Below are 27,622 nucleotides of genomic sequence, written 5' to 3'. Positions count from 1 at the left end.
ATTTTCTTACACTAAAAATTAAGCAAATTATTGAAAGTTAGCTGCTAAATCAAGTCGATGAAACCAAAAAAATATATGAATAACAAAAAAAACTTGCGTTGATATAAGTATGTTTTCAGCTGTTCATGGATATAATGAAGTGAGCTGATACGCCTTTTTGTTACCTGAAAAGATGTACCTATTAGATACAACGTAATTTTTATGTAAGATGGCAGTTATAAGAGTCGAGGGGCATGAAAGGGAAGCAGTGGTTGGGAAGGGAGTGAGACAGGGTTGTAGCCTCTCCCAGATGTTATTCAACCTGTATATTGAGCAAGCAGGAAAGGAAGCAAACGAAAAATTTGTAGTAGGAATTAAAATCCATGGAGGAGAAATAAAAACATTGAGGTTCACCGAGGACATTGTAATTCTGTCAGAGTCAGCAAAGGACTTGGAAGAGCAGTTGAACGGAATGGACAGTGTCTTGAAAGGAGAATATAAGATGAACATCGATAAAAGCAAAACGAGGAATTTGGAATGTAGTCGAATTAAGTCGGGTGATGCTGAGGGAATTAAATTAGGGAATGAGACGCTTACAGAAGTAAAGGCGTTTTGCTATTCGGGCAGCAAAATAACTGATTATGGTCGAAGTAGAGAGGCTATAAAATGTAGACTGGCAATGGCAAGGAAAGCGTTTCTGAAGAAGAGAAATTTGTTAACATCGAGTATAGATTTAAGTGTCAGGAAGTCGTTTCTGAAAGTATTTGTATGGAGTGTAGCCATGTATGGAAGTGAAACGTGGACGATAAATAGTTTGGACAAGAAGAGAATAGAAGCTTTCGAAATGTGGTGCTACAGAAAAATGCTGAAGATTAGATGGGTAGATCACATAACTAATGAGGAGGTATTGAATAGAATTGGGGAGAAGAGGCGTTTGTGGCACAACTTGACAAGAAGAAGGGACCGGTTGGTAGGACATGTTCTGAGGCATCAAGGGATCACAAATTTAGCATTGGAGGGCAGCGTGGAGGGTAAAAATCATAGAGGTAGACAAAGAGATGAATACACTAAGGAGATTCAGAAGGATGTAGGCTGCAGTACGTACTGAGAGATGAAGAGGCTTGAACAGGATAGAGTAGCACGGAGAGCTGCATCAAACCAGTCTCAGGACGGAAGAGCACAACAACAACAACAACATCCATTTACACTTTTGGTAAAGGATGACTACGTGTCTTTTATTAAATTAAAGGATGATTCAGTCAGAGATGTGCCATTAGCTCCAGTGTGCTTCAAAATATAAAGTTCCTTAGAAGTAAAAGTGTTTCACAAAAATGTGTGTTTGCCTACAGAAACCTTGAAATGGATATACCAGGCTGGGGAGCAACAGAACTTCAAATGTGACAAATGGACGAAATTTGACATTTGGTGAGACACCTAAATGGTTTATCAGATAGCTCTGTTGGTACCATTGACAATATTATAATTTTAGTCAATGTTCGCAAACAAGCACTGAAAGCTAGTGGTGATTTTGATGATGAAATAGCCCCTAAAATAGAATTTGTTTTGGAGCAATTACAACTTGTAACAACAAAGCAAAGTAGATATACTCCAGAACTTTTCATATGGGCAGCAACCATTTGCTTTTCGTTTCCTAGCGCCCACCATCACTTGAGAAAAAGAAATGTGTTAACATTACCTTATTCTATCTATTTAAGCCAGTTTCTATGCAAAATGGGTCCAAATAAACCTTTTACGCCGGCCGGAGTGGCCGAGCGGTTCTAGGCGCTACAGTCCGGAACCACGCGACCGCTACGGCCGCAGGTTCAAATCCTGCCTCGGGCATGGGTGTGTGCGATGTCCTTAGGTTAGTTAGGTTTAAGTGGTTCTAAGTTCTAGGGGACTGATGACCTCAGATGTTAAGTCCCATAGTGCTCAGAGCCATTTGAACCATTTTGAAACCTTGTACCAGTGAAATACTTGGCCTAAGACTGCCGCCATCTTGGTTTCTGTGTTGTGGTTTGATATATTGTAAGTGGTCTTGGTACAGGACACGTGCGGCCGGCACTCCTTCATCTTTGGGAATTAGTTCACTGCGATCCGTGGCTCATTCAATAAAAACTGAACCCTTATACAGTAGCTTTGTTGTCCGTTAAGAACCGTTGTTCTCCGGAACGGATAGACCTATCAGGTCCAAATTTATTTCACATACTAACGTCTATTGTCCCTTGGCAGTGTAAAACATATTCAGCGTCCAAGTCAATCCAATTTAATGATATGGCCTTTTACGTCACATATTTTCGTATTCGCATACACACTCACAAAACCAGTACAATACACCTGTTGACGTAGAATCACGAAATTCGGCAAGGCGCAAGGTATCACAGCACAAATACAGCGGAAACGTCTGAAACTTGTTAATTTGTAATTATGTCACATAAAAAAATATGTTTTGCTATTTGAGCATCCAGTGCATTCATCATCCGTCAAAAGCATAACAGACGAAGATTGCTGCATGTATGTCATGTTTGAGTAAGTAAATAAAAAATATTTAATTAAATATTCTCTCTACATACGTAAACTGAAGTCCGTTGATCGCATCTTTTTGTATGTTCGAGCGAGACTGAGGAACTAATATAGTGTTTTTGACACGGTCTTGGAACGATATCTTGCCAGTATATGTGTCGAAAACAGATTTTTAATCTTTTGAGACTCTCCATTCCAGGTTTGATGATATATACAGGATGGTCCATTGATCGTGACCGGGCCAAATGTCTCACGACATAAGCGTCAAATGAAAAAACCACAGAGAACGAAACTCGCCTAGCTTGAAGGAGGAAACCAGATGGCGCTATGGTTGGCCCGCTAGATGGCGCTGCCATAGGTCAAACGGATATCAACTGCGTTTTTTAAAATAGGAACCCCCATTTTTTATTACATATTCGTGTAGTACGCAAAGAAATATAATGTTTTAGTTGCTCCACTTTTTTCGCTTTATGATAGATGGCGCTGTAATAATCACAAACGTATAAGTACGTGGTATCACGTAACATTCCGCCAGTGCGGACGGTATTTGTTTCTTGATACATTACCCGTGTTAAAATGGACTGTTTACCAATTGAGGAAAAGGTCGATACCGTGTTGATGTATGGCTATTGAGATCAAAATGCCCAACGAGTGTGTGCTGTGTATGCTGCTCGGTATCCTGGACGACATCATCCAAGTGTCCGGACCGTTCGCCGGATAGTTAACGTTATTTAAGGAAACAGGAAGTGTTCAGCCACATGTGAAACGTCAACCACGACCTGCAATAAATGATGATGCCCAAGTAGGTGTTTTAGCTGCTGTCGCGGCTAATCCGCACATCAGTAGCAGACAAACTGTCCGAGAATCGGGAATCTCAAAAACGTCGATGTTAAGAATGCTACATCAACATCAATTGCAGCAGTACCATATTCCTATGCACCAGGAATTGCATGGCGACGTCTTTGAACGTCGTGTACAGTTCTGCCACTGAGCACAAGAGAAATTACGGGATAATGACAGATTTTTTGCACGCGTTCTATTTAGCGACGAAGCGTCATTCACCAACAGCGGTAACGTAAACCGGCATAATATGTACAACTGGGCAACGGAAAATCCACGATGGCTGCGACAAGTGGAACATCAGCGACCTTGGCGGGTTAATGTATGGTGCGGCATTATGGGAGGAAGGATAATTGGACCGTATTTCATCGATGGCAATCTAAATAGTGCAATGTATTGTGATGCGTGAAGATCGGCGGATCATCCTGGATGATCTCTGCACGTTGGTTCCTGAGGTTTCAAGAAGCACCGCTCACAGAATTTTAACGCAAACATTGAACTACCGGGAGGAGTGCGCAAGATGGGTGCCGCGCATGCTGACTGAGGACCACACGCGGCAACGAGTTGATGCTTCCCGCGCATTCCTTCACCGCCTTGCAACCGAACAGGACAACTTTCTGGACTCAGTTATCACGGGTGACGAAACCTGGGCATACCACTTTACACCTGAGACCAAGCAAGAATTAGGCCATTGGCGGCATCCTTCTTCGCCAAAGTCGCGGAAATTCAAACAAACACAGTCTGCCGCTAAAGTCATGACAACCGTTTTTTGGGATCGGAAAGAGGTATTGTTGGTGGACTTTATGCCCACTGGGACCACAATTAACGCTCAGAGGTACTGCTAGACTCTGAAAAAACTCAAACGGGCAATTCAGAAAAGAAGAAGAGGAATGTTGAGCAAGGTTCAAAATGGCTCTGAGCACTATGGGACTTAACATCTATGGTCATCAATCCCCTAGAACTTAGAACTACTTACACCTAACTAACCTAAGGACATCACACAACACCCAGTCATCAAGAGGCAGAGAAAATCCCTGACCCCGCCGGTAATCGATCCCGGGAACCCGGGCGTGGGAAGCGAGAACGCTACCGCACGACCACGAGGTGCGGATGTTGAGCAAGGGCGTACACACTCTCCGTGACGACACACATCGCTCGGCAAACCGTTGCTCTCCTGCAACAGTTTCAGTGGAAGAAAATCACCCTCCCACCCTACAGTCTTGACTTGGCGCTCAGTAACTATCACATTTTCCCTAGGTTAAAAGAACATTTGGCTGGAAAGCGATCAGCTCCGAGGACGAGGTGAAAGAAGAGGTTGATAACTTTCTGAATAGCGTGTCGGCAAGCTGGTATGACGTTGTTGTTGTGGTCTTCAGTCCTGAGACTGGTTTGATGCAGGTCTCTCCATGCTACCATATCCTGTGCAAGCTTCTTCATCTCCCAGTACCTACTGCAACCTACATCCGTCTGAATCTGCTTAGTGTATTCATCTCTTGGTCTCCTTCTACGATTTTTACCCTCCACGCTGCCCTCCAGTACTTAATTGGTGATCCCTTGATGCCTCAGAACACGTCCTACCAACCGATCCCTTCTTCTAGTCAAGTTGTGCCACAAACTTCTCTTCTCCCCAATTCTATTCAATAGCTTCTCATTAGTTATGTGATCTACCCATCTAATCTTCAGCATTCTTTTGTAGCACCACATTTCGAAAGCTTCTATTCTCTTCTTGTCCGAACTATTTATCGTCCATGTTTCACTTCCATACATGGCTACACTCCATACAAATACTTTCAGAAACGACTTCCTGACACTTAAACCTATACTCGATGTTAACAAATTTCTCATCTTCAGAAACGCTTTCCTTGCCATTGTCAGTCTATATTTTATATCCTCTCTGCTTCGACCATCATCAGTTATTTTGCTCCCCAAAGGGCAAAATTCATTTACTACTTAAGCGTCTCATTTCCTAATCTAATTCCCTCAGCATCACACGACTTAATTCGACTACATTCCATTATCCTCGCTTTGCTTTGTTGATGCCCATCTTATATCCTCCTTTCAAGACACTGTCCATTCCGTTCAACTGCTCTTGCAAGTCCTTTGCTGTCTCTGACACAATGTCATCGGCAAACCTCAAAGTTTTTATTTCTTCTCCATGAATTTTAATACCTGCTCCAAATTCTTCTTCTGTTTCCTTTACTGTTTGCTCAGTATACAGATTGAATAACATCGGCGAGAGGCTACAACCCTGTCTCACTCCCTTCCCAACCACTGCTTCCCTTTCGTGCCCCTCGACTCTTACAACTGCCATCTGGTTTCTGTGCAAATTTTAAATATCCCTTCGCTCCCTGTATTTTACCCCGGCCACCTTTAGAATTTGGAAGAGAATATTCCAGTCAACATGGTGTGGGCATACGAAACTGCCACAGCGTCTACAAAAACGCATCTACAGAAATGGTGATTATGTCGAAAAATAGCTAAATGTTGAAGCTGTAAACTGATGTAAACCATTGTAGAAATAAAGAGGCCTATTAACTTATTAAAAAATAGGAGACCTTACTTTTGGGATTACGCTCGTATGTTCTTTCCCGCTGCATTCGACAAACTTGGGAAAGACGTGAGTAATGATATGAGCCGTATAAAGAGTTTTCACCGAAATGTTTCGCGTAAAACGCTTCGAACGTGCGCCATCAACGTAATGGGCGACAGTTGTGACTGAGTTGGCAGGGAACCTCTGGACAACGTGGCAGGGAATGGGTGAACCGACGCCGCCACAGCGCTAGGGAAACGGAGCACTCCTTCGGCAGCGGCGAGATTAGTGAGTAGAGTGGATTGCGGCGCGGGACTTACGACCCTCCGCCGTCCAGTCCTCATACGCGGCCAGCCGACGTTTTTAAGACGTCTCACGCGCCGCAACTCACACGCGGATTTACGGCTCCAGGCTTCTGGGCAGCTCCATCACTTCTGCGGGCGCGCAGGTGCCTTCTCCACTGCTTCCCACAAGTGCACATTCACGTACCGCGCTACCGCAGACTCTCTTAGGCCGGTATTACACTATCAAATTTCTTTGTCCAATATCTTTGTCAAAGATATTTGATAGTGTAATAGGGACTTTGTCAAATGTCGTCCAATATTTGATCAAATCTAGGTTCTCGCTGTAGATTTGATCAAAGAAATCGCTTGTCCTCTGTTCACTGCAATGTGACATGTTACCACATGGAGCGCTAGCATCGCTGTAGCGTTCTGTCGTCTGTAGTGTTTTTATAAACATCGCCGGTAAATACAATTGGTGTGTGCCGACAACTGCAAAATTAATAGATATGTCTGAAGCTGATGAGGCGCTTTACAACGTGAGGCACCGTGAATAGAAAAATAGATTAAGAAGATTGGAGACCTAACCTGACCTTACCTAACCTGACATAACCCTCTCCTGTAGCAAGGAATCGGAGTGTTATAGTGAGCCTGTCTTCTGAAGATGTAACAGTTCTTAAGTGAATATTGTGCTTTGTGATATGAGAATACACTTCACGGAGCACATACAGAAATGTATGCTCATCCATTCTTAAGTAATTGATGTACGACTTGACGTCTTCTACTGTAAGTTTACGTAACAAGTTTTGTTGAATGCTTTTATCGTGTCGTCGTAAAACCCACGGCTTCACCCACATTAGATTAGTTTTTCGTTCCATAGATCCGTGCTGAGGAGAGCCTCGTGGATGTGGAACATGTCAATTTTTTTTAAGCTGAAATAACAATACTAATAGTATGAATAAATACAATAGACCATTTGTTTCTATAAAAAATTTCGCCAATGGAGTAGAAGGAGTTGGCTAGTAGTAAGTTTTTCAGGCTCCTTGTAAACTGATCTTTATTTCTAACTAAATTTTTTATGTTTCCTGGCAAATTATTGAAGATGAGTGTTCCTGAGTAGTGGACCCCTTTTTGAACTAAAGTAAGTGCTTTTAAGTCCTTGTGCAGATCATGTTTGAACTGAGTTGTTTGTTGGAAAAAGAGATATATTATTTACGACAAATTTCATTAAGAAGTAAATATACTGAGAGGCAGTAGTTAGTATATCCAGTTCTTTGAAGAGGTTTCTGCAGGACGTCCGTGAATTTACTCCACAAATAATACGTATTACACGCTTTTGGACTCTGAAAACTTTTGTTTGACTTGAAGATTTACCCCAAAGTAATATCCCATATGACATTATGGAATGAAAGTAGGCAAAGTATGCAAGCTTTTTCATTTTTATGTTCCCTATGTCTGCTAACACTCGAATTGCAAATACAGATTTGTTAAGGCCTTTCTGCAGTTCTGTGGTGTGCTCCTCCCAACTGAATTTATTATCAAGTTGTAATCCCAGGACTTTAAGACCGTCAACCTCGTATGTATGGTTCCATTTTTCCCCCACTTCTTTTCCGCATGTGCACACAATGCAATTGTGGTACGTACAACTGCTGCGGTTAATAAAGAGTTATTGTTGTCAGCCATCTTGAACTTTGACGAAAAATTTGACGACAGTGTAATACCCCTTCTAGCGCTACGTCAAATATATTGGACGGAATATTGGATCACATCTTTGATCAAATCTTTGACAAAGAAGTTTGATAGTGTAATACCGGCCTAAGCATTACGCAGCCCCAGCTGTTGCCAACTGCTGTGTTCGCTTTGCATCGTCCGAATGCAGGCGTCTGCGCTGGGCGGGGCGGCGGTGAAGCAGGCGCCGGAGCGGCCGGGCGCCAGGCTCGCGTCTCGCCAGCAGTGAGTCACTGGAGACCGCAACACAGGCGGCGCAGCGCGCATATAAACTGCGGGCGCGCGCCTGCTCGGCGCCACACAGCGCACGCGCTTCCTGCTCAAGGTCTGCCGGAAAACGCGTCTCAGCGTCTGCATACACTGCAGAGCCAAACAGACTCGTACACCTCAAACTTCCTACCAGATTAAAACTGTGTGCCGGACCGAGACTCGAACTCGGGACCTTTGCCTTTCGCGGGCAAGAGCTCTACCAACTGAGCTACCCAAGCACGACTCACGCCCCGTCCTCACAGCATTACTTCTGCCAGTACCTCGTCTCCTACCTTCGAAAGCTTCCAGAGCCTCTGTAAAGTTTGGAAGGTAGGAGACGAGGTACAGGCAGAGGTAATGCTGTGAGGACTAGAGATGGGCAAAATTGTTCTTTTCAGAGATCGGATCGGAACTGTTCACTCCCTGAAATGAACTAGCTCTTTTTCATGACTCACCACTCATTCACAATAGAAAATAAATGGAAGGCACATTGCCCTTTAAACTTGGTTTATTCCAGTACTATACCTGTATTTTGATCTTATTTGATCCTATTTTGAAGTAACACAGATAATGTGTGAGAATTTTGTATTGTTTATTGAAATTTCCACGATATGACAAAGTTTTTGATTATTGATTTATTTTGCACTATCGTGGTTTTTTGGGTGATTGGAAAATGTTGTAACTTGAGATTTACATTAACAATATATTTGGCTATAATGTATTAAAATTTCATTAACCTCACACAAATACATCGCAAGCCATATAATTTTAAAGTGAACATTTCCTTCCGAAGACGCCTAAAATCGCAAAATCCGTACCAGAATAAGAAAAAAATATATATAAATTTGACTGTAAAACGAAAGTGCTGCATATAGCCTTACGCAGAATAAAACAAGAAAATATTGGTGTATCACATTTTGCGATACGTTTATCAGTTCGCTCGTAATTAAAGCGTAAATTCGAGTGTCCATAATAAAAATCCTATAGTAAGAGGAGTCATCAGGAACCTAATCTAATCAGTTTAAACAAATAAAAATAAAATAAAAATAATTGATGTATACATAACATAATAATGTAATATACATAGCGGTATTACTACGAAGAACAATATCCAGTGGGGACGAACTCCGATGCAGAGGCGCTGAGTCGAGTAGGTCGAGCCGCGAGCTGTATTACTGCGTGAGCTGAGACCGCAGAGACCAGAGTGACACCTGAGTCGCTTTGCTCAACGCTCTGGCTAGGGTTGAGAACGGTGGGGTGAGCGTTGAGCGGGCGAGTTCCGAGGGTGGGGGGAGTGATGAACTCACCCGCTCCGAGACAAATCGTCCGTTCCCTTGCGAGCAGGTTGTTGCAAGTAGTTCCTATGTTACCGCTAGGTGGCTCTCTGTCCTGTTGCTCGCATCAACTGCCCAGAGGGCAGGACGTGCCACTGAAACGATCGCCGACAGAGTGCGATGCGAAGTTAAGCTGCGCCAGACACTGCACGCGGCAGAGGAAGCACAGAGACGGCACGGCATATGTGAAACACAAAATCCAATGGGGCATTGCACAATGCAGGCAGCCAAGGTAGAAGCAGGGCAGAGGCCGGCGCTGTCTGTCTCTCTCTCTCTCTCTCTCTCTCTCTCTCTCTCTCTCTCGCTTTGCTGTGGGAAACGTTTGGAGCTACCGTTCTTTTTTTCTGAAACAATGATTGTTCACTCCTTTGAAAGATTCAACTCTATGAATCAGTTCAGGAGCGGATCCCCCATCTCTAGTGAGGACGGGGCGTGAGTCGCGCTTGGGTAGCTCAGTCAAGGAACCAAGGATCAACTTGAACGGATGTCTTGTGACGTCCGCCCCGACCAAACGCAACGAACTATATCGAACAAAATGAGTAAAAAATAAAAAAGAAAAAGGCAGAGTACTTGCCCGCGAAAGGCAAAGGTCCCGAGTTCGAGTCTCGGTTCGGCACACACTTTTAATCTGCCAGGAAGTTCCAACGTCTTTGTTATTTGACGTCGCCAAGTGGTTACCGCGCGAGAATACCATGCAAAAGCAGATGTGCATGGATGGCTGAAAACAATTTTTTTTTTCCTCTTCATATATGCAACTCGTTCAGAGACATTGTTATTCGTGTAAGTTAAGATTTTTCTGCAACGTTACTTACATGTAAGAGGGCACTTCCTCAGTAATGATTTCGTGATTTCTGTGTGTTTGCCGGCCGGAGTGGCCGTGCGGTTCTAGGCGCTACAGTCTGGAACCGCGAGACCGCTACGGTGCCAGGTTCGAATCCTCCCTCGGGCATGGATGTGTGTGTTGTCCTTAGGTTAGTTAGGTTTAAGTAGTTCTAAGTTGTAGGGGACTGATGACCTCAGAAGTTGAGTCCCATAGTGCTCAGAGCCATTTGAACCATTTTTCTGTGTGTTTTAAGTACGAAATATAAAATTGTTGGAGATGAAATTGCTGCGAGTGAAACAACCGACAGTGACCTTTATATTTTTTCTTGTCAGAAATAATTCACCATTTCTTCCGAATATGTAGCGATTTCCGAGTATGCGATTAGACAGGAATCTAAGAGGACAACTAGCAATGTAACTAGCAACAGTCATCTTCATAATCTTGCTGGTAAGAAGTATTTATCTGCGATGGAATCCTCAACGACAGTAGACAGAGATGAAAGATCTCCGCTGTAATATTTTTAGACTGTAGCACCATATACGGAACGTTTTCATTCATGAGATGCATGTTATAAACTTCGACGAACTGCAGGAGCTCTCGAAAATGCCTTTTTTCAGTTTTGCTTTCAAGACCCAAATCGTTGACGTATCATATAGAGAAGTGCGCTACTTAATCATTTGAATCCGTAGGAGCCAGTTATAACCACATTCTGTTTATCTTCCTATTCTTTGAAACTCTCAGAATAAATATATGGGTATATTAGTACAATGTGGTACTACACACTATTCCTAACACATTTTCCGAAACGTAAAATGCCAAACACGATGTCAGTCTGAATGAGAATAAGATGACATAATGCGGCATTTACGACAGTCTGCAGAATTCAGTCAAATACGCTATCGTTATTATTCATGCACGGAAAAATGGTTCAAATGGCTCTGAGCACTATGGGACTTAACATCTATGCTCATCAGTCCCCTAGAACTTAGAACTACGTAAACCTAACTAACCTAAGGACATCACACAACACCCAGTCATCACGAGGCAGAGGAAATCCCTGACCCCGCCGGGAATCGAACCCGGGAACCCGGGCGTGGGAAGCGAGAACGCCACCGCACCACCACGAGCTGCGGACATGCACGGAAACATGCGGTCAGGGAAACTAAAAATTTCTATGCATTTCAGCTGAGAATCGTGGAAATGGATATACTGCGCGTGATACTGTCGAGGAGGAGGCAAGAGCGATGAAGGCGGGCTCGTCAGCTCGATGGAATGCGGCGTCACGCGTTATGGCGACGTAGACGCAGTTTTCGGTACTTGGAAGAACAGCGCGCCTGTCTTGTCTGTTAGCCGGTCTGTGTTCGTGGCGCTGTGCGCGCTGCAGTGCGCATGCGCGGACCTGCGGCCGCTCGCTTTTGATTGGCTTGCGCGACGCGAACCGACAACAGCGCTTTGGTTCTCTACACCCGAACGGTATCGCTACCGAAATGCATACTGAATAATGCTGGAGCTCTGATTCGAGTACTAGACCGTTCGGTGCTCATGAGTACCGAAACGATCGGCACAACGGCGGAAAGATACAGAATAGGCACCCTGGTGACGTGGGCAGATGTGAAGTCCCCGGGTCGGCCGCTGTGACCGAGCGGTTCTAGGCGCTTCAGTCTGGAAACGCGCGACCGCTACGGTAGCAGGTTCGAATCCTGCCTCGGGCATGGATGTGTGTGATGTCCTTAGGTTAGTTAGGTTTAAGTAGTTCTAAGTTCTAGGGGACTGATGACCTCAGAAGTTGAGTCCCATAGTGCTCAGAGCCATTTGAAACATGTTTTGAAGTCCCCGGCTAGTTTTCAGTTCGGCGGCGACCGCGCGGCCTCTACCGCAGCGACGGACGGCAGATCGCTGTCGCGCTGTTTCACGCTCTCCGCCCGCGCCCATTGTCCGTACCGGCGCTCGCCATTTAGCTCAAACTCGCTTCCCGCACAGCTTCCGACCGCTCTTCACAAACCGCCCGTGTTTGTATTTCCGCACACGAGTGTCACACAGTACCGCAGAACGCCACAGTGGAGCTAGAGGGAACTGCTGGGCAACTCATCCAGGAAACAGAACAACAGTGTCTGAGGGTCACTAAGCTGCGCAGAGCTACACTCTGTTCATGATAAGAGGAAACTTAATCTACACAAACATAAACGCGATGATTGGTCAGCAGCTGTAGCACGCGTACATTGGTGTTGTTACACTCTTGGATGTAGGACCTACTTACATATTAGATAACATATTACTAAGTTATGTTAAACGAAACTTTAAGATATTCTAATACACTCCTGGAAATTGAAATAAGAACACCGTGAATTCATTGTCCCAGGAAGGGGTAACTTTATTGACACATTCCTGGGGTCAGATACATCGCATGATCACACTGACAGAACCACAGGCACATAGACACAGGCAACAGAGCATGCACAATGTCGGCACTAGTACAGTGTATATCCACCTTTCGCAGCAATGCAGGCTGCTATTCTCCCATGGAGACGATCGTAGAGATGCTGGATGTAGTCCTGTGGAACGGCTTGCCATGCCATTTCCACCTGGCGCCTCAGTTGGACCAGCGTTCGTGCTGGACGTGCAGACCGCGTGAGACGACGCTTCATCCAGTCCCAAACATGCTCAAAGGGGGACAGATCCGGAGATCTTGCTGGCCAGGGTAGTTGACTTACACCTTCTAGAGCACGTTGGGTGGCACGGGATACATGCGGACGTGCATTGTCCTGTTGGAACAGCAAGTTCCCTTGCCGGTCTAGGAATGGTAGAACGATGGGTTCGATGACGGTTTGGATGTACCGTGCACTATTCAGTGTCCCCTCGATGATCACCAGTGGTGTACGGCCAGTGTAGGAGATCGCTCCCCACACCATGATGCCGGGTGTTGACCCTGTGTGCCTCGGTCGTATGCAGTCCTGATTGTGGCGCTCACCTGCACGGCGTCAAACACGCATACGACCACCATTGGCACCAAGGCAGAAGCGACTCTCATCGCTGAAGACGACACGTCTCCATTCGTCCCTCCATTCACGCCTGTCGCGACACCACTGGAGGCGGGCTGCACGATGTTGGGGCGTGAGCGGAAGACGGCCTAACAGTGTGCGGGACCGTAGCCCAGCTTCATGGAGACGGTTGCGAATGGTCCTCGCCGATACCCCAGGAGCAACAGTGTCCCTAATTTGCTGGGAAGTGGCGGTGCGGTCCCCTACGGCACTGCGTAGGATCCTACGGTCTTGGCGTGCATCCGTGCGTCGCTGCGGTCCGGTCCCAGGTCGACGGGCACGTGCACCTTCCGCCGACCACTGGCGACGACATCGATGTACTGTGGAGACCTCACGCCCCACGTGTTGAGCAATTCGGCGGTACGTCCACCCGGCCTCCCGCATGCCCACTATACGCCCTCGCTCAAAGTCCGTCAACTGCACATACGGTTCACGTCCACGCTGTCGCGGCATGCTACCAGTGTTAAAGACTGCGATGGAGCTCCGTATGCCACGGCAAACTGGCTGACACTGACGGCGGCGGTGCACAAATGCTGCGCAGCTAGCGCCATTCGACGGCCAACACCGCGGTTCCTGGTGTGTCCGCTGTGCCGTGCGTGTGATCATTGCTTGTACAGCCCTCTCGCAGTGTCCGGAGCAAGTATGGTGGGTCTGGCACACCGGTGTCAATGTGTTCTTTTTTCCATTTCCAGGAGTGTATATTAACAGCCACCAACGATTTTGCTAACCATGCTTTAGCTGTGTAGCTTTTATTTAAGGAACCGTGTACAGCCACAGTATCTGTACTGTTGTGTTCGCATTGTCACGCTGTTACTGTCATTTTTGTTGTGGTCTTCAGTCCACTGGTTTCATGGTACTCTATCCTGTACAAACCTCTTCATCTCCAAGTGCCTACTGCAACCTACATCCTTCTGAATCTGCTTAGTGTATTCATCTCATGGTCTCCCTCTACGATTTTTACTCTCCACGCTGCGCTCCAATACCAAACTGGTCTTCCCTTGCTGCCTCAAAATTCATCCTACCAACCGATCTTCTACTCACATTCTACCACAATCTCCCCTTCTCCTCAATTCTGTTCAGTACCTCCTCATTAGTTACGTTATCTACCCATCTAATCTTCAGCATTCTTCTGTAGCACCACATTTCGAAAGCTTCTATTCTCTTCTTGTGTATACTAGTTATCGTTCATGTTTCACTTCCATAAATGGCTACACTCCATACAAATACTATAAGAAAAGACTTCCCGACACTATACTCGATGTTAACAAATTTCTCTTCTTCAGAAACGCTTTCCTTGCCATTGCCAGTCTACATTTTATATCCTCTCTACTTCGACCATCATCAGTTATTTTGCTCCCCAAATAGCAAAACTCTTTCACTACTTTAAGCGTCTCATTTCCTAATCTAATCCCCTCTGCGTCACCCGACTTAATTCGGCTACATTCCATTATCCTCGTTTTGCTTTTGTTGATGTTCATCTTATATTCTCCTTTCAAGACACTGTCCATTCCGCTCAAGTGCTCTTCCAAGTTCTTTGCTGTCTCTGGCAGAATTACACTGTCATCGGCTAACCTCAAAGTTTTTATGTCTTCTCCATCAATTTTAATTCCTACTCTGAATTTTTTTGTTTTGTTTCCTTTACTGCTTGCCTAATATACAGCCCGAATAACATCGGAGATAGGCTACAACCTTGTCTCACTCCCTTCTCAACCACTGCTTCCCTTTCATGCCCCTCGACATGCTTTCTGTATAAAGTGTAAATAGCCTTTCCCGCCCTGTATTTGATGCCTGCTACCTTCAGAATTTGAAAGAGTATTCCAGTCAACATTGTCAAAAGCTGTCTCTAAGTCTACAAATGCTAGAAACGCACCCATTCTTCTTCTACTCTCTACTGTATTCCTTTCCCCTGTTCTTGTCAATTGTTCCCTAATGCTCCCTCTGAAACCCTCTACAACCTCTCGTTGTTTCAGTTTATCCAGGTCCCATCACCTTAGATTCCTGGCTTTTTGCAGTTTCTTCAGTTTTAACCTACAGTTCATAACCAATGCATTGTGGTCAGTGTCCACATCTGTGCCTGGAAATGCCTTACAATTTAAAACCTGGTTCCTAAATCTCTGTCTTACCATTATACACTCCTGGAAATGGAAAAAAGAACACATTGACACCGGTGTGTCAGACCCACCATACTTGCTCCGGACACTGCGAGAGGGCTGTACAAGCAATGATCACACGCACGGCACAGCGGACACACCAGGAACCGCGGTGTTGGCCGTCGAATGGCGCTAGCTGCGCAGCATTTGTGCACCGCCGCCGTCAGTGTCAGCCAGTTTGCCGTGGCATACGGAGCTCCATCGCAGTCTTTAACACTGGTAGCATGCCGCGACAGCGTGCACGTGAACCGTATGTGCAGTTGACGGACTTTGAGCGAGGGCGTATAGTGGGCATGCGGGAGGCCGGGTGGACGTACCGCCGAATTGCTCAACACGTGGGGCGTGAGGTCTCCATAGTACATCGATGTTGTCGCCAGTGGTCGGCGGAACGTGCACGTGCCCGTCGACCTGGGACCGGACCGCAGCGACGCACGGATGCACGCCAAGACCGTAGGATCCTACGCAGTGCCGTAGGGGACCACACCGCCACTTCCCAGCAAATTAGGGACACTGTTGCTCCTGGGGTATCGGCGAGGACCATTCGCAACCGTCTCCATGAAGCTGGGCTACGGTCCCGCACACCGTTAGGCCGTCTTCCGCTCACGCCCCAACATCGTGCAGCCCGCCTCCAGTGGTGTCGCGACAGGCGTGAATGGAGGGACGAATGGAGACGTGTCGTCTTCAGCGATGAGAGTCGCTTCTGCCTTGGTGCCAATGATGGTCGTATGCGTGTTTGGCGCCGTGCAGGTGAGCGCCACAATCAGGACTGCATACGACCGAGGCACACAGGGCCAACACCCGGCATCATGGTGTGGGGAGCGATCTCCTACACTGGCCGTACACCACTGGTGATCGTCGAGGGGACACTGAATAGTGCACGGTACATCCAAACCGTCATCGAACCCATCGTTCTACCATTCCTAGACCGGCAAGGGAACTTGCTGTTCCAACAGGACAATGCACGTCCGCATGTATCCCGTGCCACCCAACGTGCTCTAGAAGGTGTAAGTCAACTACCCTGGCCAGCAAGATCTCCGGATCTGTCCCCCATTGAGCATGTTTGGGACTGGATGAAGCGTCGTCTCACGCGGTCTGCACGTCCAGCACGAACGCTGGTCCAACTGAGGCGCCAGGTGGAAATGGCATGGCAAGCCGTTCCACAGGACTACATCCAGCATCTCTACGATCGTCTCCATGGGAGAATAGCAGCCTGCATTGCTGCGAAAGGTGGATATACACTGTACTAGTGCCGACATTGTGCATGCTGTGTTGCCTGTGTCTATGTGCCTGTGGTTCTGTCAGTGTGATCATGTGAAGTATCTGACCCCAGGAATGTGTCAATAAAGTTTCCCCTTCCTGGGACAATGAATTCACGGTGTTCTTCTTTCAGTTTCCAGGAGTGTATAATCTATCTGAAACCTTCCAGTGTCTCCAGGCCTCTTCCACGAATACAAGCTTCTTATATGATTCTTAAACCAAGTATTAGTTGAGAATGAATTACGCTCTGTGCAACATTCCACCATGCGGCTTCCTCTTTCATTCCTTTCCCCCAGTCGATATTCACGTACGACTTTTCCACCTCTACCTATTCCTTCAATGGATTTCCTCTTTCATTCCTTTCCCCCATGAGTATTAAATTTTCATCTTCCTTAGCTATCTGAATAATTTCTTTTCATCGCATCATACATTTTGTCAATTTTCTGCTCATTTGCGGAGTTAGTTAGCTCATAAACTTGTGCTACTGTGGTGGGTGTGGTATTAGCTTACACGTGTTCCTATTTTTTGATTCAGTATTAAACCCACTCCTGCATTACACCTGTATGAACCGTGTATTCACCAGAAGAGAAGTCCTGTTCTTTCTTCCAGCGAACTTCATTAAACTGCACCATATCTAACTTCAACGTATCCACTTCCCTTTCTCTGTTAATACGCAGTATGAAAATGGCTGAGGCTCCTTTCTTTTCCGTAGTGAAACACGTGTTGCTCTTGTTTACGTTTTTCAGAAATTTACAGATAAATCGGATTTGAAGTTTTTCGAGGGGCTGTATTTGATACAGTGAGAGTCAAAAGTACATTGGAGATATAGAGGAATCGGCAGCGTAGTATATTGCATAATCTATTGCAGTTCAAGGATCGCTGATTCCAATTTCGCCTTCGTCATCCTATTTTTTTTTCGTTCAATCTGAAATACCTACATCTCGTAACTGTAAAATTTATCACCATTTCTTATAAATAATGCGCGTCTTCTTGTTTCTAATTACATATTGCACGCGAAATGCAGATATGGACTCAAAACATACCTCCAGGGTATGAAACGGGTCGTCATACAGTGAAAACATAATAAATAGGTATTGCGCATTTGGGCTTTCACTCAATTTGAATATCGACTATTTTACCATGTCTGACTTTAAATTGCTTGTTTGTGCTTCACATTATGGACAAGTTTTTTAGCTGTAGTTGCACAACCTATATGGTTATTTGTAGTGTCCTAGATATGCCGGGCTTAAGAGGGGAAGTAATTTTTTTTTTCAAAGGTGTAACAGTATTTCTACTTTATAAAGCCCAGGACTTACATCCCCCCCCCTCCCCCCCCCCCCTGGTAGATTCCTAAGACTCCTAAACTTTCTGAAGCTTCGTCATGTGTGTTTCCCTGTTCGCAGGCGTCACTTTAAGGAGGTACATCGAACTGTTCGTATGAATCAACAGTACCAAAAACTGAAGGGAGATCGGTAATGTGGTTGTAAGTGGTATAACAGTCGGTCATACTGGTATTGGCCTTACCAGACGGACGAAATAGTTTTAAACGATATATTCAAAGTCGTGTTTCGTCAGTGTCGAAGAGGTGTGTATCCAATGCCAGTTCAGGAGTTAAAGATTCGCACACAGTTCAGTTACTTAAAAGAGAATGCTTCCACAAAGCCGTATTTCTCTTCTACTCCGCAGTTTTTCTCCTTAAAACTAAACTCCTCCAGAAAAGGCCTTGGAGGGCCCAACGGTACCGACCGGCCGCCGTGTCGTCCTCAACCAACAGACGTCACTGGACGCGGATATGGAGGGGCACGTGGTCAGCACACCGCTCTCCCGACTGTATGTCAGTTTACGAGGCCGGAGCCGCTACTTCTCTGTCTAGTAACTCCTCAGTTTGCCTCACAACGGCTCAGTGCATCCCACTTACCAACAGAGCTCGGCAGACCGGACGGTCACTTATCCAAGTGCTAGCCCAGCCCGACAGCGCTTAACTTCGGTGATCTGACGGGAACTAATGTCACCATTGCGGCAACTTCTTTGCGGAATGTAAAAGACGGAGAGCCCTTCTCACTTAGGTAGCTCGCTTTCGTTCATTTCGCGGCCATAGTAAGTCCCGTGTAAACGCCTCTGACTCGAAAGGAGGAAGATATTAGTGTTTAACGTCCCGTCGATAACGAGGCCACTAGAGACGGAGCACAAGCTCGGATTAGGGAAGGATAGGGAAGGAAATCGGCCGTGCCCTTTCAAAGGAACCATCGCGGCATTTGCCTGAAACGATTTAGGGAAATCACGGAAAACCTAAATCAGGATGGACGGAGACGGGTTCGAACCGTAGTCCTCCCGAATGCGAATCCAGTGTGCTGACCACTGCACCAGCTCGCTCGGTCTGAGCCGAAAGTGTACTGCCACAAGTATTGCTTTGCAATGCTGCAATAGCTGCCGAACACGTTGCTGCAATTCGTATGTAACGACAACATTCCCGGCTCCTATTACCGGTAATACGCAGCCTTTACAGCCCATGTAAAGACGTAGCTCTGGGAGAGACACCTCCCTGGTATGTACGGGAACTGAAGCCAGCCGGGGTTACGCCCCCTCCAGACGCCTCCAATTGGCTGGCGAGAGAGTGGGAGGCAGCAGGTGGTTTCCCGGCGGAGCTCAACTAGCGGACAAGTCGGACAGAGTTGGCTCGGCTCGCGACTTGCTGCGCCCAAGTTCTCCATTTAAAGGAAATGGCGGCCGCTCAATTACCTCATAAAGCTAGCACGGGGGAGGGGGTGGCGCGAACTGCTCTGCAGGCACACAGGAACGCCAAGTGGCTGCGGCGCTTCCCATAGCCAACGGAGTCAGCTTGCAGCCACGACTTGTCAACACTGAACAAGCCGTGCATTGCAAACTTCTAATTTCAGTCGATAGCCCACTCCGTTTCACATTACACAGTGTGTACTTGAATGATAACAAAACCAACAGCTGTACTGGAATCCAACGTCGTTTATTCCCTTTGTAACACATGCCACCAGTTTCGACACCATGGTTTCATCTTCAGGCTTCGAGCGTAACCTGCCACAGAGGGAAGTGGCGCAGTAGTTAGCACACTGGACTCCATTCGGGGCCGGCCGGACTGGCCGAGCGGTTCTAGGAACTACTGTCTGGAACCGCGCGACCGCTACGGTCGCAGGTTCGAATCCTGCCTCGGGCATGGATGTATGATGTCCTTAGGTTAGTTAGGTTTAAGTAGTTCTAAGTTCTATGGGACTGATGACCTCAGAAGTTAAGTCCCATACTGCTGAGAGCCATTTGAACGATTTTCGCATTCGGGAGGACGACGGTTCAAACCCGCTTCCAACCACCCTGATTCGGGTTTTCCGTCATTACCCTAAATCGTTTCAGCCAAATGCCGGGCTGGTTCCTTCCCTAATCCGATGGGACCGATGACCTCGCTGTTTGGCCCCTTCCCCAAATCACTCAAACGTAACCTGCGATTCACAACAACAATGACAAAAACCAACGAACTCTTCAAATGGGAACAGTTACGCCAGAATGTGCAACAACAAAGGCGTATGGCTCAAAAATGGCTCTGAGCACTATGGGACTTAACATCTTAGCTCATCAACTTGGCCGGCCGGAGTGGCCGAGCGGTTAAAGGCGCTACAGTCTGGAACCGCACGACCGCTACGGTCGCAGGTTCGAATCCTGCCTCGGGCATGGATGTATGTGCTATCCTTAGGTTAGTTAGGTTTAAGTAGTTCTAAGTTCTAGGGGACTTATGACCACAGCAGTTGAGTCCCATAGTGCTCAGAGCCATTTATTTTTTTCATCAACTTAGACCTAATTAAACCTAACTAACCTAAGGACGTCACGCACATCCATGCCCGAGGCAGGATTCGAACCTGCGACCGTAGCGGTCGCGAGGTTCCAGACTGAAGCGCCTATAACCGCTCGGCCACACCGGCCGGCTCGTTGATATTTCAATACAGCTGTTGTTTTTATCATCAGTATTGAAGTACTTCATCTCCTGCTCCGGTCCCACTTTCCTTGACAGACTACCAGACTGGTTGGTTGGTCGAATTGGGTCGAGGAGGGGTGGGAGAAGGGGGGGGGGCGGGTTACGGACGAAACAGCGAGGTCGTCGCCCCATTAGATTAGGGAAGGATGTTGGTCGTGCCCTTTCAAAGGAACCGTCAAGGCGATTGCCTGAAGCGACTTAGGGAAATAACGGTATACTTAATCAGAATGGCGAGAAGCGGGTTTGAACCGTAGTCCTCCCGAATGCGAGTCCAGTGTGTTCACTGCGCCACCTCACTCGGTGGACTTACAGAGTGTTGTCCGCATATGACGTAAGAGTAATTTTATTTCCTAAACGGTTCAATGTATCTAAAACAGTTTTTCAAAAATAAAGTAAAAACCCGCCTTGCAACCCTGGAATTGAGATACGTTCTATGGATCTGAAGTCTTCAAACATACCCTGTGCAAAATATTTATAACAGCGACTTTCTAAGCGCTGGAGGACTTGCACTGAGCGTGGGGGAGATTATGTTGAAAAGTGGTATATATTTAAGGTTTTCATTTGACTCACCCTCGTATAAGTACATTGACCTGTTTATATCTACAATGGTTTACACCACTTTACAGCTTGAACATTTAGCTATTTTTCGAGATAATCGCCATTTCTGCCGATGCATTTTTGTAGACGCTGTGGCAGTTTTTGTACGCCCATGTCATACCAGCTCGCCGCCATGCTGTTCAGAAAGTTACGAACCTCTTCTTTAGCCTCGTCGTCGGAGCTGAATCACTGGGACCACAATTAACGCTGACAGGTACTGTGAGACTCTGGAAAAACTCAAACGGGCAATTCAGAACCGGAGAAGAGGAATGTTGAGCAAGGGCGTACACAGTCTACGTGACAACGCTCGCCCACACATTGCTCTCCTGCAACAGTTTCAGTGGCAACATAGTCACCCACCCACCCTATAGTCCTGACTTGGCGTCCAGTGACTATCACCTGTTCCTTAGGTTAAAGGAACATTTGGCCGGAAAGCGATTCAGCTCCGACGACGAGGTGAAAGAAGAGGTTGATAACTTTCTGAATAGCGTGGCGGCGAGCTGGTATGACGTTGTTGTTGTTGTGGTCTTCAGTCCTGAGACTGGTTTGATGCAGCTCTCCATGCTACTCTATCCTGTACAAGCTTCTTCATCTCCCAGTACCTACTGCAACCTACATCCTTCTGAATCTGCCTAGTGTATTCATCTCTTGGTCTCCCTCTACGATTTTTAACCTCCAAGCTTCCCTCCAGTACCAAACTGATCTTCCCTTGCTGCCTCAAAATTTATCCTAACAACCGATCTTCCAGTCCGATTCTACCACAAATTCCTCTTCTCCCCAATTGTATTCAGTACCTCCTTATTAGTATAGTGAGCTACCCATCTAATCTTCAGCATTCTTCTGTAGCACCACATTTCTAAGGCTTCTATTCTCTTCTTGTCCAAACTATTTATCGTCCATGTTTCACTTCCGTACATGCTACACTCCAAACAAATACTTTCAGAAACGCTTTCTGACACATCTATACTAGATGTTAACAAATTTCTCTTCTTCAGAAACGCTTTCCTTGCCATTGCCAGTCTACATTTTATATCCTCTCTACTTTGACCATCATTAGTTATTTTTCTCCCCAAATAGCAAAACTCCTTTACTACTTTAAGTGTCTCATTTCCTAATCTAATTCCCTCAGCATCACACGACTTAATTCGACTACATTCCATTATCCTCGTTTTGCTTTTGTTGATGCTCATCTTATGTCCTTGTTTCAAGACACTGTCCATTCCGTTCAACTGCTCTTCCAAGTCCTTTGCTGTCTCTGACAAAACTACAATGTCATCGGCGAACCTCAAAGTTTTTATTTGTTCTCCATGGATTTCAATTCCTACGCCGAATTTTTCTTTTGTTTCCTTTACTGGTTGCTCAATATACAGATTGAATAGCATCGGGGAGAGGCTACAGCGCCGTCTCACTCCCTTCCCAAACACTGCTTCCCTTTCATGTCCCTCGATTCTTATAACTGCCATCTGCTTTCTGTACAAATATGTAAATAGCCTTTCGCTCCCTGTATTTTACCCCTGCCACCTTTAGAATTTGAAAGAGAGTATTCCAGTCAACATGATGTGGGCATACAAAAACTGCCACAGCTCCTACAAAAATGCATCGACCATCCAGCCGCCATGCGCAGTTGCCATTTTTCGGGGTGCACTCAACCTCGTGATGCCAATTGAGGAGCTACTCGACCGAATAGTAGAGGCTTCGGTCAAGAATACCATCATAACGACCGGGAGAGCGGTGTGCTGACCCCACGCCCCTCCTATTCACATCCTCAAGTGAGGATGACACGGCGGTCGGATGGTCCCGATGGGCCACTTGTGGCCTGAAGATGGAGTGCTTAATCTTGGGATTACCCTGGTAGTAGAAGGGCAGTACGTCTTACCTTGAGCGGCATGTCTGTCCACTTCTCCTTCCTGTCCTTGTAGCGCGACTCGAAGTTGGCGTCCCAGTACTCGCGGCTCTTCATCCAGTACGGCTGCAACACACAAAACGACCGACGCTGTAGCACACCAAACACGTAAAAGAACACGACAAACAGGGCGAAGCAAGCACAGGTGCTGCGGCAATAACATCTAAGATTCTACCGTATCGTAGAAAGTGAATGATTACCTACCACCCCGTTTTCGTGTTACACTCAAGCGCCAAAGAAGCAGCTATAGGCACGCGTATTGCAGTACACAGATGTGTAATAAGGCAGAATACAGCGCTACAGTGGGCAACGTCTGTATGAGACAACAAGTGTCTGGCGCAGTTGTTAGATCAGTTACTGCTGCTACAATTGCAGGTTATCAACATTTAAGTGAGTCTGAACGTGGTGTTATAGTCGGCGCACGAGCGATGGGACACAGCGTCTCCGAGGTAGCGATGAAGTGGGGATTTTTCCTTACGACCATTTCACGAGTGTACCGTGAATATAGGGAATCTGGTAAAAAAAATCAAATGTCCGATGTCACTGCGGCCGGAAAAAGGTCCTGCAAGAACGGGACCATCGACAACTGAAGAGAATCAACGTGACAGAAGTGCAACCCTTCAACAAATTGCAGCAAATTCCAATTCCGAGCCATCAACAAGTGTCGGGGTGCGAACCACTCCAACAAACTTCATCGATATGGGCTTTCGGAGCCGAAGGCCCACTCGTGTACCCTTGATGACTGCACGAGAGAAAGCTTCACGTCTTGCCTGGGCCCCTCAACACCTACAGTCGCCTATTGATGAATGCAAACTTGTCTCGTTTCAAATTGCATCGAGCGGATGGATATGTACGGATATGGACCCTACATATCACCAGGGGACTGTTCAAGCTGATGGATGCTGTGTAACGGTGTGGGGCGAGTGTAGGTGGAATTAAATCGGATCCCTGATACGTCTACATAACACACTGACAGGTGGCACACTTAAGCTTCCTGTCTGAACGGGACCATCGACGACTGCAAAGAATCGTTCAACATGACACAAGTACAACCCTTGCAAATTGCTGCAGATTTCAATGCTGGGCCATCAAAAGTGTCAGCGTGCGAACCATTCAACGAAACATCATCGATATGGGCTTTCGGAGGCGAAGGCCCACTCTTGTACCCTTGATGCATGACACAAAGCTTTACGCCTCGCCTGAGTCCATCAACACCGACATTGGACTGTTGATGACCGGAAACATGTTCCCTGGTCGAACGAGTCTCGTTTCAAATTGTATCCAGCGGATGGACGTGTACCGGTATGGAGACAACCTCATGAATCTATGAACTGTTCAAGCTCGTGGAGACTCTGTAATGGTGTGGGGCGTGTGCAGTTGGAGTGATATGGGACCCCTGATACGTCTAGATACGACTCTGACAGGTGACACTTATGTAAGCACTCAGTCTGATCACCTGCATCCATTCATGTCTATTGTGCATTCCGACGGACTTGGGCAATTCCCGCAGGACAATGCGACACCCCACACGTCCAGAAATGCTACAGAGTGGTTCCAGAAATACTCTTCTGAGTTTAAGCACTTCCGATGGGCACAAAACTCCCCAGACATGAACATTAATGAGCATATCTGGAATCCCTTGGAACGTGCTGTTCAGAAGAGATCCCCCCCCCCTCCCCCGTACTCTTACGGATTTATGGACAGCGCTGCAGGATCCATGGTGTGAATCCCCCCGCACTACTTCAGACATTAGTCGAGTGCAAGCCACGCCGTGTTCACACATTTCTGTGTACTCGCGGGGGCCCGACACAATATTAGTCAGGTATACCTGGTTCTTTGGCTCTTGAGTGTATTTCTTTACCGTCATTTACGAATTGGCTCTGAGCACTATGTGACTTAAGACCTGAGGTCATCAGTCCCCTACAACTTAGAAGTACTTAAACCTAACTAACCTAAGGACATCACACACATCCATGCCCGAGGCAGGATTCGAACCTGCGACCGTAGCGGAAACGATCTAACAACTGCGCCAGACACTTGTTGTCTCATACAGGCGATGCAGACTGCAGCGCCGTATTCTCCCCGTTTATACACACTACTGGCCATTAAAATTGCAAAACCACGGAGATGACGTGCTAGAGACGCGAAATTTAACCGACAGGAAGACGATGCTGTGATATGCAAATGATTAGCTTTTCAGAGCATTCACACAAGGGTGACGCCGGTGGCGACACCCACAACGTGCTGACATGAGGAAAGTTTCCAACCGATTTCTCATACACACAAAGCAGTTGACCGGCGTTGCCTGGTGAAACGTTGTTGTGATGCCTCGTGTAAGAAGGGGAAATGCGTACCATCACGTTTCCGACTTTGAGAAAGGTCGGATTGTAGCCTATTGCGATTGCGGTTTATCGTATCGCGACACTGCTGCTCGCGTCGGTCGAAATCCAATGACTGTTGGCAGAATATGGCATCGGTGGGTTCAGGAGGGTGATACGGAACTCCATGCTGGATCCCAACGGCCTCGTATCACTAGCAGTCGAGATGAGAGGCATCTTATCCGCACGGCTGTAACGGATCCTGCAGCCACGTCTCGAACGCTGAGTCAACAGATGGGGACGTTTGCAAGACAACAGCCATCTGCACGAACAGTTCGACGACGTTTGCAGCAGCACGGACTATCAGCTCGGAGACCGTGGCTGCGGTTACCCTTGACGCTGCATCACAGACAGGAGCGACTGCGATGGTGTACTCGACGAGGAACCTGGGTGCACGATTGGCAAAACGTCATTTTTTCGTGTGAATCCAGGTTCTGTTTACAGCATCACGATGGCCCCATCTGTGTTTGGCGACATCGCGGTGAACGCACATTGGAAGCGTGTATTCGTCATCGTCATACTGGTGTATCACCTGGCGTGATGGTATGGGGTGCCATCGGTTACACGTCTCGGTCACCTCTTGTTCATATTGACGGCACTTTGAACAGTGGACGTTACATTTCAGATGTGTTACGACCCGTGGCTCTACCCTTCATTCGATCCCTGCGAAACCTTACATTTCAGCAGGATACTGCACGACCGCATGTTGCAGGTCCCGTACGGGCCTTTCTGGATACAAAAAATGTTCGACTGCTGCTCTGTCCAGCACATCCTCCAGATCTCTCACCATTTGAAAACGTCTGGTCAACGATGGCCGAGCAACTGGCTCGTCACAATACGCCAGTCATTACTCTCGATGAATTGTGGTACCGTGTTGAAGCTGCATGGGCAGCTGTACCTGTACACGCCATCCGAGCTCTGTTTGACTCAATGCCCAGGCGTATCAAGGCCGTTATTACGGCCAGAGATGGTTGTTCTGCGTACCGATTTCTCAGGATATATGCACCCAAATTGCGTGAAAATGTAATCACATGTCATTTGTAGTATAATATATTTGTCCAATGAATACCCGTTCATCATCTGCATTTCTTCTTTTTATGGCCAGTAGTGTATGTACCGAACTATTTTCTCGAACGTCCCTCCCTTGTTCAACCGATTCTGGAGTACTGCACATCAGTGTAGCATCCGTGCCTAGTAGCAGCAACAGAAGAAATGGAGAAGATACGACGAAGAGCGCCGCCTTTCTTCACAAGATCGTTCAGTGTGTGTGAGAGCGTTACGAAGATGGTCGACAAACTCCAGAGGCAGATGCTACAACAGAGTACGTTCCCGGAAGTGTGGGTCAACGTATTGCTTCGTGTCACGCATGTCTCACGAAACCAACACGTCGAGAAAAATCGGAGAAATTAAATCTTATACCTAGCCTACACTAAGCTCCTGCAGTATGACGTACAAATTTGGATAGATGCTCTGTCCACTGATGTACGTTTGTTTTCTTATTCCTTGTAGACTTAGGACAGATGTCTTCTCAAACCTATGAATAACGCTGTATCGATGTTAAAAAGTATATCGGCTCAACCACTTGCTTATAGTGTAAAACACTAAGATTGACGCGTTTCGGAAGTCAAGCTTCCTTCATCAGAGTAATAAAAAGTAAAAGAACCTGTTAAAACTCGCTAAAATGGAACATGCACCAGGCAATTTACACTCCTGGAAACTGAAATAAGAACACCGTGAATTCATTGTCCCAGGAAGGGGAAACTTTATTGACACATTCCTGGGGTCAGATACATCACATGATCACACTGACAGAACCACAGCCACATAGACACAGGCAACAGAGCATGCACAATGTCGGCACTAGTACAGTGTATATCCACCTTTCGAAGCAATGCAGGCTGCTGTTCTCCCATGGAGACGATCGTAGAGATGCTGGATGTAGTCCTGTGGAACGGCTTGCCATGCCATTTCCACCTGACGCCTCAGTTGGACCAGCGTTCGTGCTGGACGTGCAGACC

The 27,622-nt window shown here is 46.7% G+C and overlaps 1 protein-coding gene across 3 annotated transcripts in view; it reads right to left on the bottom strand.

Annotated features, from left to right (window-relative positions):
* The window catches only part of LOC126108851 (alpha-mannosidase 2), an 880,291-nt gene that overhangs the window by 519,013 nt on the left and 333,656 nt on the right, over positions 1 to 27,622 (bottom strand). For all 3 annotated transcript variants that reach the window (XM_049914220.1, XM_049914219.1, XM_049914218.1), the window contains exon 3: positions 23,200 to 23,292. In XM_049914220.1, the coding sequence (XP_049770177.1) occupies positions 23,200 to 23,292 (93 nt within the window). The remainder of the gene's footprint in view (positions 1 to 23,199; positions 23,293 to 27,622) is intronic.

Source organism: Schistocerca cancellata, chromosome 11, assembly GCF_023864275.1.
Source record: "Schistocerca cancellata isolate TAMUIC-IGC-003103 chromosome 11, iqSchCanc2.1, whole genome shotgun sequence".
In the NCBI taxonomy this organism is placed as follows: domain Eukaryota; kingdom Metazoa; phylum Arthropoda; class Insecta; order Orthoptera; family Acrididae; genus Schistocerca; species Schistocerca cancellata.
The sequence above is the reverse complement of the archived record's forward strand: the minus strand, read 5'-3'. Positions and strand labels throughout refer to the sequence as shown.